This window comes from Triturus cristatus, chromosome 4_1 (assembly GCF_964204655.1).
Source record: "Triturus cristatus chromosome 4_1, aTriCri1.1, whole genome shotgun sequence".
Classification (NCBI taxonomy): Eukaryota; Metazoa; Chordata; class Amphibia; order Caudata; family Salamandridae; genus Triturus; species Triturus cristatus.
The window spans coordinates 1,224,472,950-1,224,489,395 of record NC_140585.1 but is presented as its reverse complement, the minus strand read 5'-3'; the positions used below and the strand labels follow the sequence as shown (position 1 = coordinate 1,224,489,395).

The following is a 16,446-nucleotide window of genomic DNA, read 5'->3' as shown; positions in this document are numbered from 1 at the left end:
ATCATTCTAGACGCACAGGGATGCTCTAGCAGTTTCTGCACGCAGTTCAGGTAGGTTGGTTGGGTTTGCAGCTTCAAATGGCAAATGTGGTCTGCTTTCTTCTAGACAGGACGTTTGAAGCTCTGAAAGCCTTTTCTCAGCTACTTCAATGCCCACACTGCAAGCAAGAGTGCAGAAGCAGCATCTCCCTGAGTGACCACATCAGAGACCATCACAAGCCAGAGGGAAACTTCACCTGCCCACTCTGTGGTCACACGGTCCAGTTTGGGGTCCAGCTGGAGCTGCACATGGCACTCCACTCTGCTCAGTTGGCCAACAGCAACTCCTCCTCTGAGCATATTCAGGTGAGCTGCAGCGCAGGGTCTTCTTTTTTCGGGGGGGGGGGGGGGGTGTATGGGCAGATGTACTGAAGGTAAATCAAAAGATTTCAGTGAAATGCTAAGCCGCACATCTGGGCCTGTCCCAGTCTTACAGGCCTTTCAGAGTCACTGGCCTGTCTGTAAACCTCCTAGATTCCCTTAGGTCCTGCTCTAAACCTTTCCATTGTTGGTTCAAGGATGGCCCCATCCCTGCCATATGATAAGGATACCTACTTGATTAATTGTACTTACAATGCATCTTGGTTATCCCAAAAATCGGATTGGCATAGGCTCGACCATCCTGTCCTAACAACTTTATTAGTGCAGAATGCAGCCTGTTGCTGAACTTCTGTAATTTAGCGGCTCAGCTTAAACAAACTCAAATCAAATATTGGAAATGGACAAATATTTCTCCCTATCAGTTCCGACCCATCCCGCTGTTGCTTTGCTTTGTCACTGTATTTTCCATAGCACATAGACTAGGCCCCCGTGGCCTTATGAGACTTACAAGTTATCATATTTAGTACAGAGAAATTGGGAGGTTTCCAAACTGGTTAGTGCTCTAAAAGGTCAGTACGATAATGATAAGGTCTTAGTGAGTGTGCTGCGGCCCACAAATTACCTTTTAGCACAGAAAGGAAGGAAGTCTTCATTCCCGCACACACATGTTGCGAAAATCACTCGCATACTGAAAGAATTTCACAGTTGCTCTTCTGGATTTTTAAACAAGATTTCGAGAGCGTTTTTATTGTTACACTCACTGTTTGCAGCAACAACTGTGTCTTCATGTGGGGAAATGTCTTATAAAGCCAGACCACCCATGTAAATCAGATTACTTGTATATATATCACTCTGCTTTGGTGGCAACTGTCACCTGTGTCTAAGATTGATTGGTAATCCACTGTATGTAGATCAAAAAGTAAAAGGGTTAAAGCGCACCATTTTATGTCTGTTTCTGTTGCGATTTTTGGTAAAATTCGCAAGTTGCTAGACAGTATTACTTTTATCCAGGTCTGTTTATCGAGTTCAATGATAAAATACGGTTATTTTCATCAATTCCCAAAAGTTTACATATAGGCCACGGTTGGGCTCCATTTTCCTAATCAAATGCCGAACTAGTCTATAAAACAGGTCAGAAGACTCTCATGTTTGCCATTTTTTGGCCTTCACAGCTAGTAGTGTTAGTGTCATGAAATTATCTGGCATGAAACAGTGCTTCTGGAATACTGTCTGGCTAAGTTAATAAAGTGCTTTCTATAAGACCATTTTTCAATTTTTTGGGGTAATCATTTGACGGACAGTTTCCACTGGAATCCACTGGTTACTTACTTGGGGTTGCTGGGCACTAGTCGTTTATTAACTGCCTGCAAGTCGATCCCTTCCATGAGGGACTGTTGACTTCATCATTCAAGATGTTAGAGTACAGCATATCAGGATTGTAGCTCAACCTATTGGGTCCTGTTTCACAACAGTAATTGGAACATTATTTGGCTCAGGTGTGCATGATGGTCTGGAACTCTTAATTAGTACCTCAACAGATTTTAATAGTATGTGATTAATTAAAGCAACCCAAAGAGAATTGGGTAAAAACTCAGTATCTGGGCTGAATTAAAGATGTTCTATAAATTCTTATAAATATAAATAAATAATACACGGAAAGACAGTCAGGACTGTCTTACACCGGAATGCATCCATAAATGTGTTGCCACACAATGAACAAACACAAATGAAGATTCACAGAATAACTTTACATTTTAAACTTCCTTAAAAATTAAGTAATAAAGGCTAATATATAATGTGTGTGTGCACGTGTATATATATATATATATATATATATGTGTGTGTGTGTGTATATATGCGTGTCTGTGTGTGTATATATATGTGTGTGTGTATGAATATATATATATATATATTTTCATGATTTAGGGAATTTATATCTGAAGTCTCACATGCCCATACGTTTTGTTTTGACATCTATTTGTCTGTTGTGCCCACTTACTCCTTGTGTTCATTTGAAATCTGTCTATGCAAAAGAAGAGGAGTCCCTGTACTCTTCCTTTACAACATTCTCTTCCTTTCTACTTGTACATTCATATTTCCTATCCATGCCTATTTACCCTCTAAATCTCTCCAACAACTGTGCTTGATTAATCTGGTGGGTTATACCTGCGTGGCATTTCTAATTCCACCACAGTGTAACTTTCTCTTAGGTGTTGGTAAATGACCTCTCCACGCTGGTGTCAGCATTACAACAAGCACGTCATCCACAAGTTGGGGAGAGCAGCACAATTCAGGCTTCGAGAGTTGCAAGAGTTACATTTAACACGCCTTGTAAAAATATGCAAGAAACTTCCCAAATGTCATAAAGTTAGAAATTGTTGAAAAGTGTAAGAAAAAAAGAACCATATACATGTTTTTGTGAGGAAAAGATGAAATAATGAGAGATTTTTAGGCTGCCTTCTAACAAAAAAGTGAATCATTTTAATATGTTTTCCATTTATTTTAATGAAAAGAAAAAGTAAACACCACATTATTACTTTAACATGTTTCTGAAAAAAGGGGTGTTTGCATAATCTTTTTTTTAGAAAGGCCTACATGAAAATTAATCCCATACTTTCACAATTTAGTTAAATGCAACAATTACCAACTTCATCAAATGTAATATATGTAATAAAAACATAGTCAACTTCCAAGAATTGCCTGCCACACAGAAGAGAGGATGGAACTGCTTACCATCTTTGCCGGGCGGGAATCTGCACTCTATTGATAGTTCACACATATTGAGCAGCGCATACAAAACACCTGCAAACAAAGGATTCACGCGGTAAATAAATTAGCACCCAGATATTTTAATATATGCAAAACCGATTTCCTCAAGAATTCATCATGTATGAGAATGGTTGACAGACTGTACGGCTGACAAAGTTGCTCCATTCATTACTGGAATACCTAATACACATTTCAAGGAAGCAGTCAAGCCTTGCCCCATAAAGATATAACCAGGACCACATTTAAAAACTCTTAATTCAATCCAAATCCTTAAGCGTTTGTCCTAGAGCAGCAGTTCCTAAAGGTTTGACTTTGGGAACCCGCTGACTGAATCGCTTCTGGAAGACAGGGACCCCGCTTAAGCAATCTCTATGATGTAAACCTCAGAATGATACTGGAAAATATAGAAACAAGTATACACCAGCAGTTACTCAAATTACAAAATAATCTATTTGTATGACAAACCAAAAATATACAAAATCAAAAGTTTAATTTTGATGGGAAGGTTGGAGCTTTTCATTATTTGGTTTCATTTCTAAAAGACGAAATAACTGGCTACACTCTAGCATATCAGTTTGTCTTTTTTGTTCCTAATCCGTGCTTCCCTTTTGTCGGTCCATGCCTACACTTCACTTGGGGCCACCAGTCGTCCATACTTGATTCTGTTTGCTGTACACATGCTGCTCCCATGAATTAGACTGAGAATACCAACTTAGGGCTCGATTACGATGTCGGACGGACCTGAGTCCGTCAATCATTGTTTGGGTACTGGGACTGACCAACCTCCTGTCGGTGGTCCCAACTCAGCAATTAAAATGCAACTGAACACTGTTCAGTCACACTCAAATTCTTTACAATGGGAGCATGCATTCTGACTGGAATGCATGCTCTCAGTGTAAAGTGAAGAGGTGCAGTTCTTCCCTGCACCCCGTGGCAGGTACCTTGGGGTGCAGGGATCAACAGGGGGGCACCATAGGTGCCCCCTCGGCCGCCAACCGGAGGCCTTGCACCCATGGGGGCCCTGCTGGGGCACCCCAAAGTCGATTTACGACAGCCTTTCTGTGTCGGAAAGGCCGGCACAGAAATGCTGTCGGAATGCAGCATTATAGTTCCTCGGACGGAAAGAGTCGCCCCTGGGATTACAGTAGGCTTTCTGAATGGCAGATGGGCTCTCCATTCGGAAATCCAGTTTGGATTCCTTTCCGACCGACTCCATCCAAATGGGTCGGTCGGAAATTAATCCAAACAGGAGATTACGATGCTATTTCCTATGGCATCGTAGTCGGCTCCTTAATATTTAGTCCCCAATTTGTAATTCCTTCACACTTACCAACAGTTGAACATTTTAGTTTTCACAATATGAATTTTTCACATATGTGTACACTATTAATCTGCTAAAATTATTTAGTTTTGCAAACAGTCGCAGACGCCCTGAGTAGGCATCACGGACCCATTGAGTTCTGCATGTTAAGGAACTCTACCCTAAAAACTATGTTCCAGTGGTATCTACAAACCCATATTATTCACTCAGTTACTCTTCAGGTATGGGCTATTCGTTTCCAGTAGTTGGTTCAAGGGCATATGATAATGTGGCTGCTTAGGGGCGTTTCTTCAGGAGGGCTGTTTGGGGTGTTACACCCCCCTAAAAATGTATTCTGTAGTAAATAGTTGGGTACAAGTGTTTTCAGTCGGGTACTGTAAAGTGTCTGTCATATTTTACCTGGGATTTCTACATGCTCACACTGACAAAAACACACTGACGCTCTTGTTTATATTTTGTTCCTTCAAAAATCTTGATTAGTATGCAAAATATCGTGTTTTAAGTACCTCTAACAATCCACACTCTTTTCCCTTTCGACTGCTTCTTGAGCCCCCCTCTGCCCTACTTCTTATATAATGTATTTTATCAAGATATGCCAGTGAGATAGTAGGGAAATCTGAAGCTCGCCCACCCTCGCCGCAATCTTAATGACTAAGCTACGCCCCTGTGGTTGCTACTTGACCTACGTTCAGAGTTACACACAGTAAATCGTGGTTACTTAATATTAAGATTACCCATTGATCAAAAGACTCAACATCAGCAATAAAACAGATGACAAAGGGGAAATTTGTATGTCAGAAATAGCTACCTACAAAAATGAAGTGTGGTGTTCCTACTCCACATTTAAATTGAATCCCTATATCAGAGCAGTATTGTTCCCACTCATAGTGGATGGGCTAATTTCTGACCCAATGTAGACAACACTCAGATTTAGCTATGTACCTAAGGAACCCATCATCAATATGAGCAGCCACAAGGCTGTCTGAGCAAAATAAGGGCATGGTTTCAGAGTTTGAATTAGATTCCGAGCAATAATATTCTGTACTCTTGCTGATAGGAACGCTTTACATAAGAGAAGCCTGTAGCGAAATAAGGTCTTTATCTACTGAGATTGGGTAAATAAGCCTTTTGAGAACAGGATGTCTGTTGCAGGACAGTCTTACGTCTAGCCATGGATTAGACTGGTTGGCAAAACCAGTATAGGTCATTCCACTGTTAATAAATAAACTTGTATTTTAAGTATGCCTTCTGTGTTATCCAGATAAAACCAAAAGGCACTCTTTCTAGTTAGTATAAGAAGTGAGTTCTCTACTGAGTAAAATGGGTGCAGGAGGCAAGGATGTAACAAAATAGTCTGGTCTGCGTAGACATCTGAAATTTTGTTCTTCAATAAGAAAGCAAGAGTTCTTAATGTAACCATATTAAAATGGCATACCATATGCCACTTGTGGTCATAAGGCTTGGATTTCTGTCACCACTTTAGCGACTATAATGGCTCCTAAGAAAAACCTTTTCTATCATTTGTGATCCCCAGGCATTGCTGGTTGATTTCTTCCGCTCTGGTGTTTAAAGGCCCTTCAAGGTAGTGTACGATCAGGAAAATGCCCTGACGATTCAGCCAGTTTCAGATGTGCATGGCTATCTGGCACAAGGCCCAAGACCACACCCAAATCTGCTCGCTACATTACCAGATGGCAGTGGTGGTGTCTGTGAGAACCTGAGCCAGCCATCCCTTGATGGACAGCTGGAAGGCTTTCAATGCCAAGTGAATTGCTTGCAAATCCAACAGGTTGATATAGAGACGGGCCTCTGCCGGAGACAAGGGTCCTCTGGTTTTCACCTCTCTCAGGCTTCATTTTCTCCATTGGTTAGACGGAATGAGATATATTTGATAAAAATTTGAAATAAGGGGCTAGCCTATTCAGGAAAGCCATACGAAAGTTCCCTAAATTAAGCCCAAAGCTGTGCTTGTAGGAAGGGAGATCTTGTAAATAGCAATCACCATATGTCATATGTCATGTACGTGTTAAGGCTCTATCCCAACACTAAAAATCACATTAGAGAAACATATCTATGTTATATGAGGGTAGCTGGTGATGTCCTGAAAACAAAAAGATCTGTAAAGGCTAAGGATCCCATTGGACCTTGAAGTATGAACATCAGTGCCCTGTAGTCAAATGATCCCCCTCTCGCACTGACTTTAAAATGTCTCTGGATGAATTTTGGATCTGAGACGTGATGCACCCCTGAAGCCTGCCTGGTAATGATGACTTTATTAAAAAACAAATTACCATATGAAGAAACAGACTCAAAGTTGAGGAACTGTCATTCTCAACGTTGAGAGTTCTTGACATCAAGCTCTCTTAACACTGTGACTGGTAATATTTATGGCTGGATTTGCAATATTTGTGGAAAGGTCACTGATGCACCCCAAGGAGTGTTGGCTGTGGGAGCAGTTTCGATGAAAAAAACAACTGATGCTGAGAGATTCGTTAAATACAATGAGCTTCGTGGGACTAGGCTGATGCAGCCCATGCTTTAGCTGCCCCAACTGTTTGGCAGCCTGCCTGCAAGGGTCTACATGAAGCCATTTGTGAGACCCAAGGAGGTATTTGGGTTGAAGGTCAATGATATCCCAAGGAGGTTTTTAGCAGTTGCCTCCCCAGAAGACAACTATGGATCTCTATGGGGCATCAACTAAGTTTGCCCTATTCCCACCATGTTTGTCACTGAATGCCATTTTAATTTTAGAAAGGTGATAAGATATGGCACTTTAGGTGAACCTATGAACAGTGGCAAGTACTGTTGTGAATCATTGTGGGTGTGCCTCGTGGTTTGAAGTGGCTCTCGGCCTGATATAAGAACCCCTTTTACATATAGAGAATGTAGAGATCACTCTGATGGAGTTATCAAATTAGGAAAAAATATAGGCAAATAGATGGTTTGGTTTTTGTAAAAAACTGAAACCACCTTAAAAAGAAAACAGGGGCGTGTTCTCTTTGTCATCTATTGCTATGGCATACTGTGTATGGTTCAGTAGCACACAAAGCCTGAATGTCACCAACTCTGCAAACAGATTTAATAGTGACTAAGAAAGCTGTTTTCCATGTAAGATGCTGTAAAGCGGCTTTGTGAATGGGGTCATGGGGGCATTAATTTAGATAGAACAATGACTTCATTGTGATGCTGATGTTCCAAACATCTTTTTCCCAAGTAAGTCTATCTGCTTATTCACTTTATCCGAGTATGAGACTTCCCTGCTGCAGCTACAACACCATAATCTGCAATAGAGTCTGTTCTAAGAAACACGAGGTCCTAGTTAGGTGGTTTATATTTCTTGAGAAGTCTAAATGGAGCAGACTTCACTGATGCAGGCATGAGGAATAGTTGCATCGTAGGCTCAAGAAGACCAGGGTGTAGAGGAAGGAGAGATAATCTTGCTGGGCCTCTGGGATGTAGAGTTTAAAAACACCCAGTGGCTTATGTAGTAGGAGAAGGCATAGTGATATTTAATTTTGCTGCTCCTCTCACCAGTACATCATTAAAGGTTAGTAGGTCATCTACTTGCGAGACTCTTGCTGGTGGTCTATCTATGAATGAATGAAAGAAATAGTTTTATAGAGCGCACAATATGCAAGGTGTCTTAGCGCTATACAGATCAAACCAGGAAAACATCTGCCTGGGGACACACCTTTGGCGTAGCTCTATAACCCTTTGAGAAAACAACCAGGTCTTCAACTGTTTTCTGAATAGCTGCAAGATGGATTGCAAGCGTAAGGCAAGAGGCAAAGAGTTCCATAGTTTCCCCTCACAGTACAAGAGCATTCTTCTGCCCCATTTTACTTTCTTTATTCTTGGGACAGTGATCAATTGCGCAGAGCTCGATCTAAGGTTACTACAAGGAGTATACAGGAGAGCTAATTTTGAAAAAACGTGGGCCAGCTTTGTATAGGGCCTTGTGGATTATGCACAGAGCCTTAAATGAAATCCTCTTTTCTACTGGCAACCAGTGGATGCCGCGCATTACATGAGAGATTGGTTCAGATTTGGGGACTTTCAGCAACGTTCTTGCCGCTGCATTCTGCGAGGACTGGAGTTTTTTTATCAAGTATTTAAGAGGTGCCTAAGTATAGAGCATTGCAGTAATCCATCTTCGAGAAGATGAGTACCATCATCACCGTCTTCTGTAAATCAAACGGAATAAACAGAAAGATTTTCTTGAGAACCCTCAGCATGAAAAAAACCTGCTGAGGTCACAGCATTGATTTGTTCTTAGAAACATAATTTGGTGTCAAAGAAGACTCCCAGTTTTCTTGTCTTTTGCACTGGCCTCAGTAAAGCGCCCATATCCGATGGCCACCATGATCCATCCCAAAAGGTGGTCTCCTTATCAAAAAGCAAAACCTCAGTTTTATCCGAGTTCAGCTTGAGACAGTTTCTCTGCATCCTGACTGCAACCTGGGCCATATATCTGCAGAAATTACTTGCATCCTTTTCCACCTTCAATGAGATAGATACCACTATCTGTGTAGCATCAGCATAAGAGAATACAGCCAAGCCAAAACTGTGTATAAGATTAACAAGGGGAGTGACATACACGTTAAACAAGGTGGGGCTCAGAGCAGACCCCTGCGGCACCCTACAGGGGAGAGAGAAAGGTCTGGAGCTTGTGTCTCCCATCTCTACCCACTGTTGTCTATCGTGGAGAAATGAACTCAGCAATGTTAGTGCAGTGTTCCTAAACCCCAGAGTAGGTGAATAATTACTGACAGATGAGCAATTAGAGGAAGTCCAGTTTGGAGATCCCCTTCCATGTTGTGATCTCCTACTCGATCTTCTGTAACATCTGGATGATGGCCTATTTTTAGAAGTCCTCCTAGATCTAGTACTAGAAATGGAGCGATGGTACTTTCTTGGTCTTATAGCTCTTTGAGAAGATCAGGTGAAGGAGTAGTCCGCTGTGGACTGCTCAGAGGTCTTTCTAGAGCAGTAGGAGGAGTTTGAGGTGTCGTATTAGGTAGTGAGCTTGGAGAGAAATGAGCAGAATTTGAGCTCCTAAGAGATGGGCTGCTTGAAAGCTGGATCTCAAGTGTTACCCACGATGGAGAACTGGTGGAGGAATAATATGAATGTGTGTGGTATACATTTCTCTTGCAAACTTTGAATCCATTGTGGTCAAATATTGAAGGTAGATTGTGATATAGCTGTCGACATGGAATGAAGCCTAAAATATGACTGAGATTTGGATGTTGAAGGAGGCTTCAATTGTAATTTCAACATGTCGATGGTGACCGTGATGTTGAGAATGCTTTGACGTCGAGTGTTGCCTCACCAGCATACCTGTTGACTGTGAACAAATCAGTAGTTTTTCCATTCTCTATGTCATGTTTCGACATCAAAAGGGAGCATCGCATCTTTCTCTGATGGTGTTTCTTCATGGATGGCCCTCTGTGGGAGTACCTGAAGGGGGAGGAGGGCGCTCTAGAAAAAGGATTAACTTCCCCAAGGCTCTTGTTGACTCAACAGCTGCTTATGTCTTCCTTTCCGGATGTCATGCAGCCTGATTTTTTCTCTGTCCTTGAGGGTCCTTCTGGAGAACTTTTCATAGTGGGTGCAAGTCTGTGGATGACGGTCTTCCAGAAGGCAAACAATGCAGACAGGGTGAAGATGTGTCTGGTCCTTCTTTTTCCCACAAGAAGGGCACTTCTCGAATAGTGAAAGCATTTTGACAAGAATATAATTTATTATCTGTCAAAAAGTAGTTCAATTATTCTCACAGCCTTAAAAGACATTGACTAAATTCAAAATAGAAAGGGTTTGGAAGTTTTCCAAATGATTTACAGCAAAAAAAAATACAGACCACAGTGCAGGTGTATTATTAGGTTCGTAAAGTCACAGTGCCAGTTTAAAAAAGGTCTGTGAAAGATTTTCTATGGTAATTTCTCTATCAGTGACTAATGTTTATGTGACTGGCATCTTGCTTAAAAATAAACATACAAATGAAGCGGAGGTACCAGTGTACACTGCCTTAGAGAAGGACATCACAGTACAGGAGGTCCTCACTGCTAAACATAAGCCGCAACCCCAGAAAGCGCCCGGCCCCAATGGATATGGAGGGGAATCCTATAAAACCTTTGCTGCCCACATAGCACCGATACTCACATGCCTATACAATTCAATTGACACACAGGAGAATCTACCAGAATGAATGCGCAAGGCCATCATCACAGTAATTCTCAAGCCAGGGAAAGACCCCCAAAAATGTGCATTCTACGGCCCGATCTCATTGCTGAACGTAGACGCAAAGATTTTCACTAGCGTGTTGGCGCTCAGGCTGGCTCCATATGTAGAAGGGATCATTGACCCAGACCAGGCCGGATTCATCCCTGAACGTGGGTCTAGTGATAATACAAAGAGGGTATGCCATCTCATGGATAAAACACAGCACTCCCAGACACCGGTATTAATGTTAACAATTGACGCAGACAAAGCGTTTGACCGAGTGCACTGGCCGTATCTCTATCGGGTACTTGAATGCGTTGGCCATGGCCCCCGATTCCGAGGTTGGTTGCAAGCAGGGCCGGACTGGCCGTAGCGGGCACCGGGCAATTCCCCGGTGCGCTGCATGGGTGGGGGCCGGTTTTGGCCCCCTGGGGGCCGTTTTTTGTTACAGGCCCGGGGAGGGGGCCGGCCGAGCACGTTGCCAGGGCCGGTTGTGGTTCCCAGTCCGGTCCTGGTTGCAGGCGTGCTAACCAGCCCAGCAAGCTAGCATCTGCGTAAACGGCTGGGGAGCCAGGGGAACCAGACAGGGTTGCCCCCTGTCCCCCTTCTATTCTCGCTCTATATGGAGCCTTTCACGTAACGTATATAGGGAAGCGCAAGAGTGACCGGGATTAAGATGGGGGGGGGGACATAAGATCAAGTTCTGTACAGATGACATGCTGCTGACCCTCACAAATCCGTCTGACTCATTACCAGCCGTCATGAGGGAGCTCACGGAATTCGGGCAGGCATCGGGTTTCAAAATCAACCCACAGAAGTCCTTGATGCTAGAACTGATGTTGCAGGAATCTGAGCAAGTGCTCCTCTGTGAGCAGTTTCTGTTTCAGTGGGCAACTGGGGGAGTCCCATACTTGGGCTTACAAATATTTCCTACACTTCAAACCACCACAGACTACAATTATGGAAGCTTACTAGCCATGGATCGGTTAGACCTCACTAAATTGGAGCAGCAGAACTTATCATGGCTGGGGAGGATGGCTGCCGTCAAAATGACGCTACTTCCCAAGTTGCTGTACGTGCTGCAAACTCTACCCCTCCAGCCTCCCACGTGAGCTCTGGACAAGCTGCAGTCCCTGATTTGGTACTTCATCTGGGAAGGCAAAAGGGCGAGAATGTCTAGGTCGCGGGCCTTTATTTCGGGGGCGGAGGGGGGTTTGGGGATCCCCAACATTAGTAAATACTATCAGGCCGCCCATTGCATCACATGGTGGAGTGGTCCTGCCCGCTTACCGAAAAATACTGGTGCTTTATAGACCAAGTCATAGCGGGAATCCACATCTGGAAAGTGCCATGGCTTCCCAAACCCCAGAGACCAATGGGAGTATACATCTCTCCGGTCACGAGATCGACACTGGGGGTCTAGGACAGGGCGCAGCTGAGACATAACCTCTCCACTCCGATTTCCCTGCAGACCTCATTTATAGTCAACCCGGACTTTCCCCTGGCGCTGGAGGGCTCAGGCTTTGAGGCTTGGCAGGACACCAATTGCAAACGAGGGAGAAGACCTATTTGATACGGACGGGGAAGGATCCGAGGGTAGTACGGGACGACCTCGAGAAGACCCAGAGAAGAACCGGGACGTACCCCGAGGAAGGCCCTACGGACGAGACGGCCGGGACCCCGTCATCGGGTCCCGGCTTTAGGCAAGTCATAGGGAAAACTGGGAGCACTATAGTAGGGTGGTGGTACGCGCAGTCGAGCTTCTCTGGCCGCTAGGAGACCAGCCTGACAGCTAACGAGGCAGCGTAAAACAAAGGGGGGAGGGGGAGCACTTTTTGGGACAGGAGAATTAAAGACAGGAACCAGGGAAGCCCAAATCCCACCTCCAACGGGAAATACCTGATAAAAAGGGCCCGGGGACGGTGAAAGCCCACCAACTAAACTGACCTGCAGCAGGGAACTCATAGTGGGACTGGGAGAAGAAAGGGTAAAAGGGGAACCAGAACAAAAGCACACGGGGAAGTGGAAGGGAAACAGGTATCTCCTATTTTCTTTTACTGAGGGGACGACCGGCTGAACAGCCCACGGGAGAGGGAGAGCGGCAGAGACGGCCACCCTTGAAAGGAGCAGACGTCGCCAGGAACACAAGCCCACAGCAAAAGACTCTCCATTAACCGGGATACCCAATATCCCTCATCTGTAAAACCTCAATAAAGCCTGTGTACAATACTCCCCTGCCTCGTCTAAACTGTGGGGGCGTGACAATACCTTTTCATGTAGTGATTGTTTTTTTCAAGTTTTGGTGTGTAGTTATGCAATAAAGAATAGTGAAAATTCATACATTAGGGGAATTAGGAGTAACGAGCTTCTAATGTGTCCAATGGAAATTCTTCTAATTCCTCTTCTATAAAATTGAATGGACACTGCAATGATGATTGTATGCTTCTATTTGCACATAATTTTATCTACCTTCACTTGATGTAAACTCATCCAAAAATGTGTACATATTTGCCTCAATGTCATCCTGTCAGTATGTTGAACCGTGTACAAAACGACTGTGTTAATCTGAAGTACTCTGCCGTCCTCTTGATGTGCTCACAATACATGAAAATATACATACACACATTTATATATATACGTTAATAAGTACAAAACTTTTTCCCAAACAAGAATGTGTTTTATTTGATAAAACAAGATTTTTATCCAGCTCATAAATGTATGTTTCAATCCGGTATTTAAGTGTGCTTGCAAACAGTTGTGCTCAACCTTTCTCTATTTAAATATTCTGACATTTTCTTTCTGCAGCCTCTATCAGGTGAAAGTCCGGACACCAGAAAATTTAAGTGTCCTGAGTGTGGCAAATCTTTCAAGTACAAACATCACCTCAAAGAACACATCCGAATACACAGTGGTGAGTTTTGGAACTTTTCTTCTGACCTTCAACACGGCTTCTTTGACAGATGCTGAATTAGAAGACATTTCCACCAGGTTCTAGATTTTTGAAGGGTCCTTGAGGGCCAATCCATGATGTTTATACAGGAAAAATATTAAGACCCATCTCATTACGCATGCCATGAAAAATGGGATGCATTTCCATCAGTCTGATGGGTTACAAATATCTGCAGAAATAGGAAAAATTCAATTCATTACTAGTTGGCACGCAAGGATCTACTAGGAAATGAGGAAACACCAGGGGGATCTGTTTTTTCAGATCCCCTTCTCCCCAGTAATTCCTTATTTTGGGCCGGACTTTTTATCCAAGTTTTCTGCTGCTTTTCCAATGGAGCCAGTGACGGCTGTTAGCAGGCCAATCAGAATTAAGAGGCTACTTGCAACGAGGACTTGAATAAGATACATTGTGCACATTTCTCCCTTGTGGATATTTTGGTAATCTGGCATGATCCTAGCTCTTGTGAACCACTGCGAGAAACATGCGGTCTATATGGTCCCCTTGCCTCCGGCTTTGAATGCACGTCAGTTTTTCAAGAGACTGTTTCATTGTGAAAGAAACAAGAACACTTTATATAACGACTCTCAATGTGGGCAGAAAACCAATAGAATATCCATGTGCAACTTGCAGAAAGGGCAAGATTCTGATCAGATTCTGCGTAATGCCACTGTGTGGGATATCCACGGATAGTGTCATTATGTACTCAGATTCTGTAATCTCAGGTCAAGGGCCAGCGTTGTCAGAGTCATTGGTCAGCTCTTAATGCTTGCAATGGTTCCATATGTTACAAGTTCTCGGTTCATCCTTTGAGAAGCAAAACAAAAAAGCAGTTTAATTCGCCATAAAAGAACACAAATACTGCAGCTGGTGTGAAATTTTCTTTCTACAGTAACTTACTTAACCCCATTCCCCAAACTTCTTCAAAAGAGCAATGTATGTCAAGTTTGAATCAGAAGGTTAAATGATAGGCCACTGTCTGCGGCCAGCAATGTTATGACGGCAGAAGACCATACATGATCATCGCACGTCAACCTTGGCCTAGAACTGATAATTTGTTAAAGTACCCTCAAACTAGACGGAGAAATGTTGTAGTTACAACTAAAACTAAAAATCCAGTTATGATGATCTATACAACCATAACTCCACGTAATTCACTGCTTACAGCCTTACACAATACATAACGAATGACATAGAAAATTAAATCATCACATATCACATGAAGGTTTATATGATCGGATGCATCAATTAAACCACAAACAGTGGAGATAGATATTGAATGAGAAGGCATCAGTATAGTGACAGTGGTGCTGTAACCTTAAAACAACTGATATTATCAAATAAAATATGTTTTGTATGAGGATGTAAATGCTTCAAGAAACATTGACAGGGTTGTCTTCCCCGCCACACAATTGCAGTTCACTTATAAAGTAATTAAATTACATTCTCAGGAGAAATTTTAATTTCAAAAGACAATTTTGCTCTTTCTCTCAATTTGTGTTAACAATTCTTGTGTAAAGCATCAGGCCGCCACGTCAACACAGCTAAATCAATCTTGGTACATGGAATGAAGCCTAAAATCTGGCTGAAATCGGTCCGACTTGGGACAGTGTGGCTTGGCAGACTGACTGCCCTGTGTGCATTTCAGCTTCAAGTATTTGGGTTGAGTTCCACCCCGTATTGACCTGGTCTTTTAACTTTAGACCCCTGACTCACAGAACCAAAGACCTCAACAAATGGCAATCCCTCCCGTTAAATGAGATGGGTTGCATTGCCCTGTACAAGATGATGGCATTACTGAGGTTCCTCTATGTCGTTCAGAACCTTCCTATTGTCGTGCCTCGATGATGGCTCCGGGAGCTGGACTCAATGTCATCATTCCTCGGGGATAACTCCATGCCCACCTTGCTCTAAGTATTTGGCAGCACGCCTGTATAATGGGGGGTTGGGTATGGCCAACCTTTACTTTTTACTATTTAGCCTCCCAAATTGTGGTGATTAACGAGTGGCTTAGTGGGGGATGGTCAGATCCGGCTTATCAAATGCAATTGTCATCTTTAGGGTTTCCATAGATTATGGCCATGCTGTATGGCTCCCCAATCTCTGGTGCTAGCTCCGTGGTGACCCAGGTGGTCCTTCTGGCTTGCAGGGCTGCGCTCCGATTCACCAAATCTGGCAAGCTTATACTTCATACCCCCCTGTGGCACGGAACGTGGCCGCACAATGTGGCGAAACTGGAGAGCTTTAGGAAGTGGGAACTTATTGGCATAATACAACAGGGTGACTTGTGGTCTGGGGCCCATATACGCTCCTACTTGGAACTCCAGGACACATATGCCATCACCGCTTCACAATTCTACAAGTGGTTACAACTGCGACATGCACATTATACTTTCATGTCCCGGTAAGCCTCTCCTCCTGAATTTAGTCCCCTTGAGGCTAAACTCCTCATGGGCCCATTGGGAAAGGGAGGCATCTCTCAGAACTATTGTACCCTTGCCGTTAATGCCCCTCATACACTGGACCACCTTAGAGCCCACTGGGAGAGTTGGTTGGGTTCAATGGATGATGTTGACTAGTGATAAGACATATTGGCACCTAGAGTCATTATGATATTATCCAGGCTCTGCCTGGTCCAGACCTATTATCTTTATTGCGCATACCACACTCCTGACAGATTACACCAGGCAGACCTTCTTCCAGACCCCACCTGTCAACGTTGGTCCCGCGTTCCTGCAGATTCTTACCACATGGCGTGGCTGTGTCAGGTGACCCAGAGTTTTTGGACAAACATAACACCCGAACTGACCAATGTGCAGGGGTTGGAG

At 43.4% G+C, this 16,446-nt stretch overlaps 1 protein-coding gene across 1 annotated transcript in view; it reads left to right on the top strand.

Annotated features, from left to right (window-relative positions):
• Positions 1 to 16,446, top strand: part of LOC146856451 (zinc finger E-box-binding homeobox 2-like) — a 510,780-nt gene that overhangs the window by 393,762 nt on the left and 100,572 nt on the right. The window contains exons 4-5 of the mRNA XM_085654619.1: positions 106 to 344; positions 13,477 to 13,582. Coding sequence (XP_085510745.1) covers positions 106 to 344; positions 13,477 to 13,582 — 345 coding nt within the window. The remainder of the gene's footprint in view (positions 1 to 105; positions 345 to 13,476; positions 13,583 to 16,446) is intronic.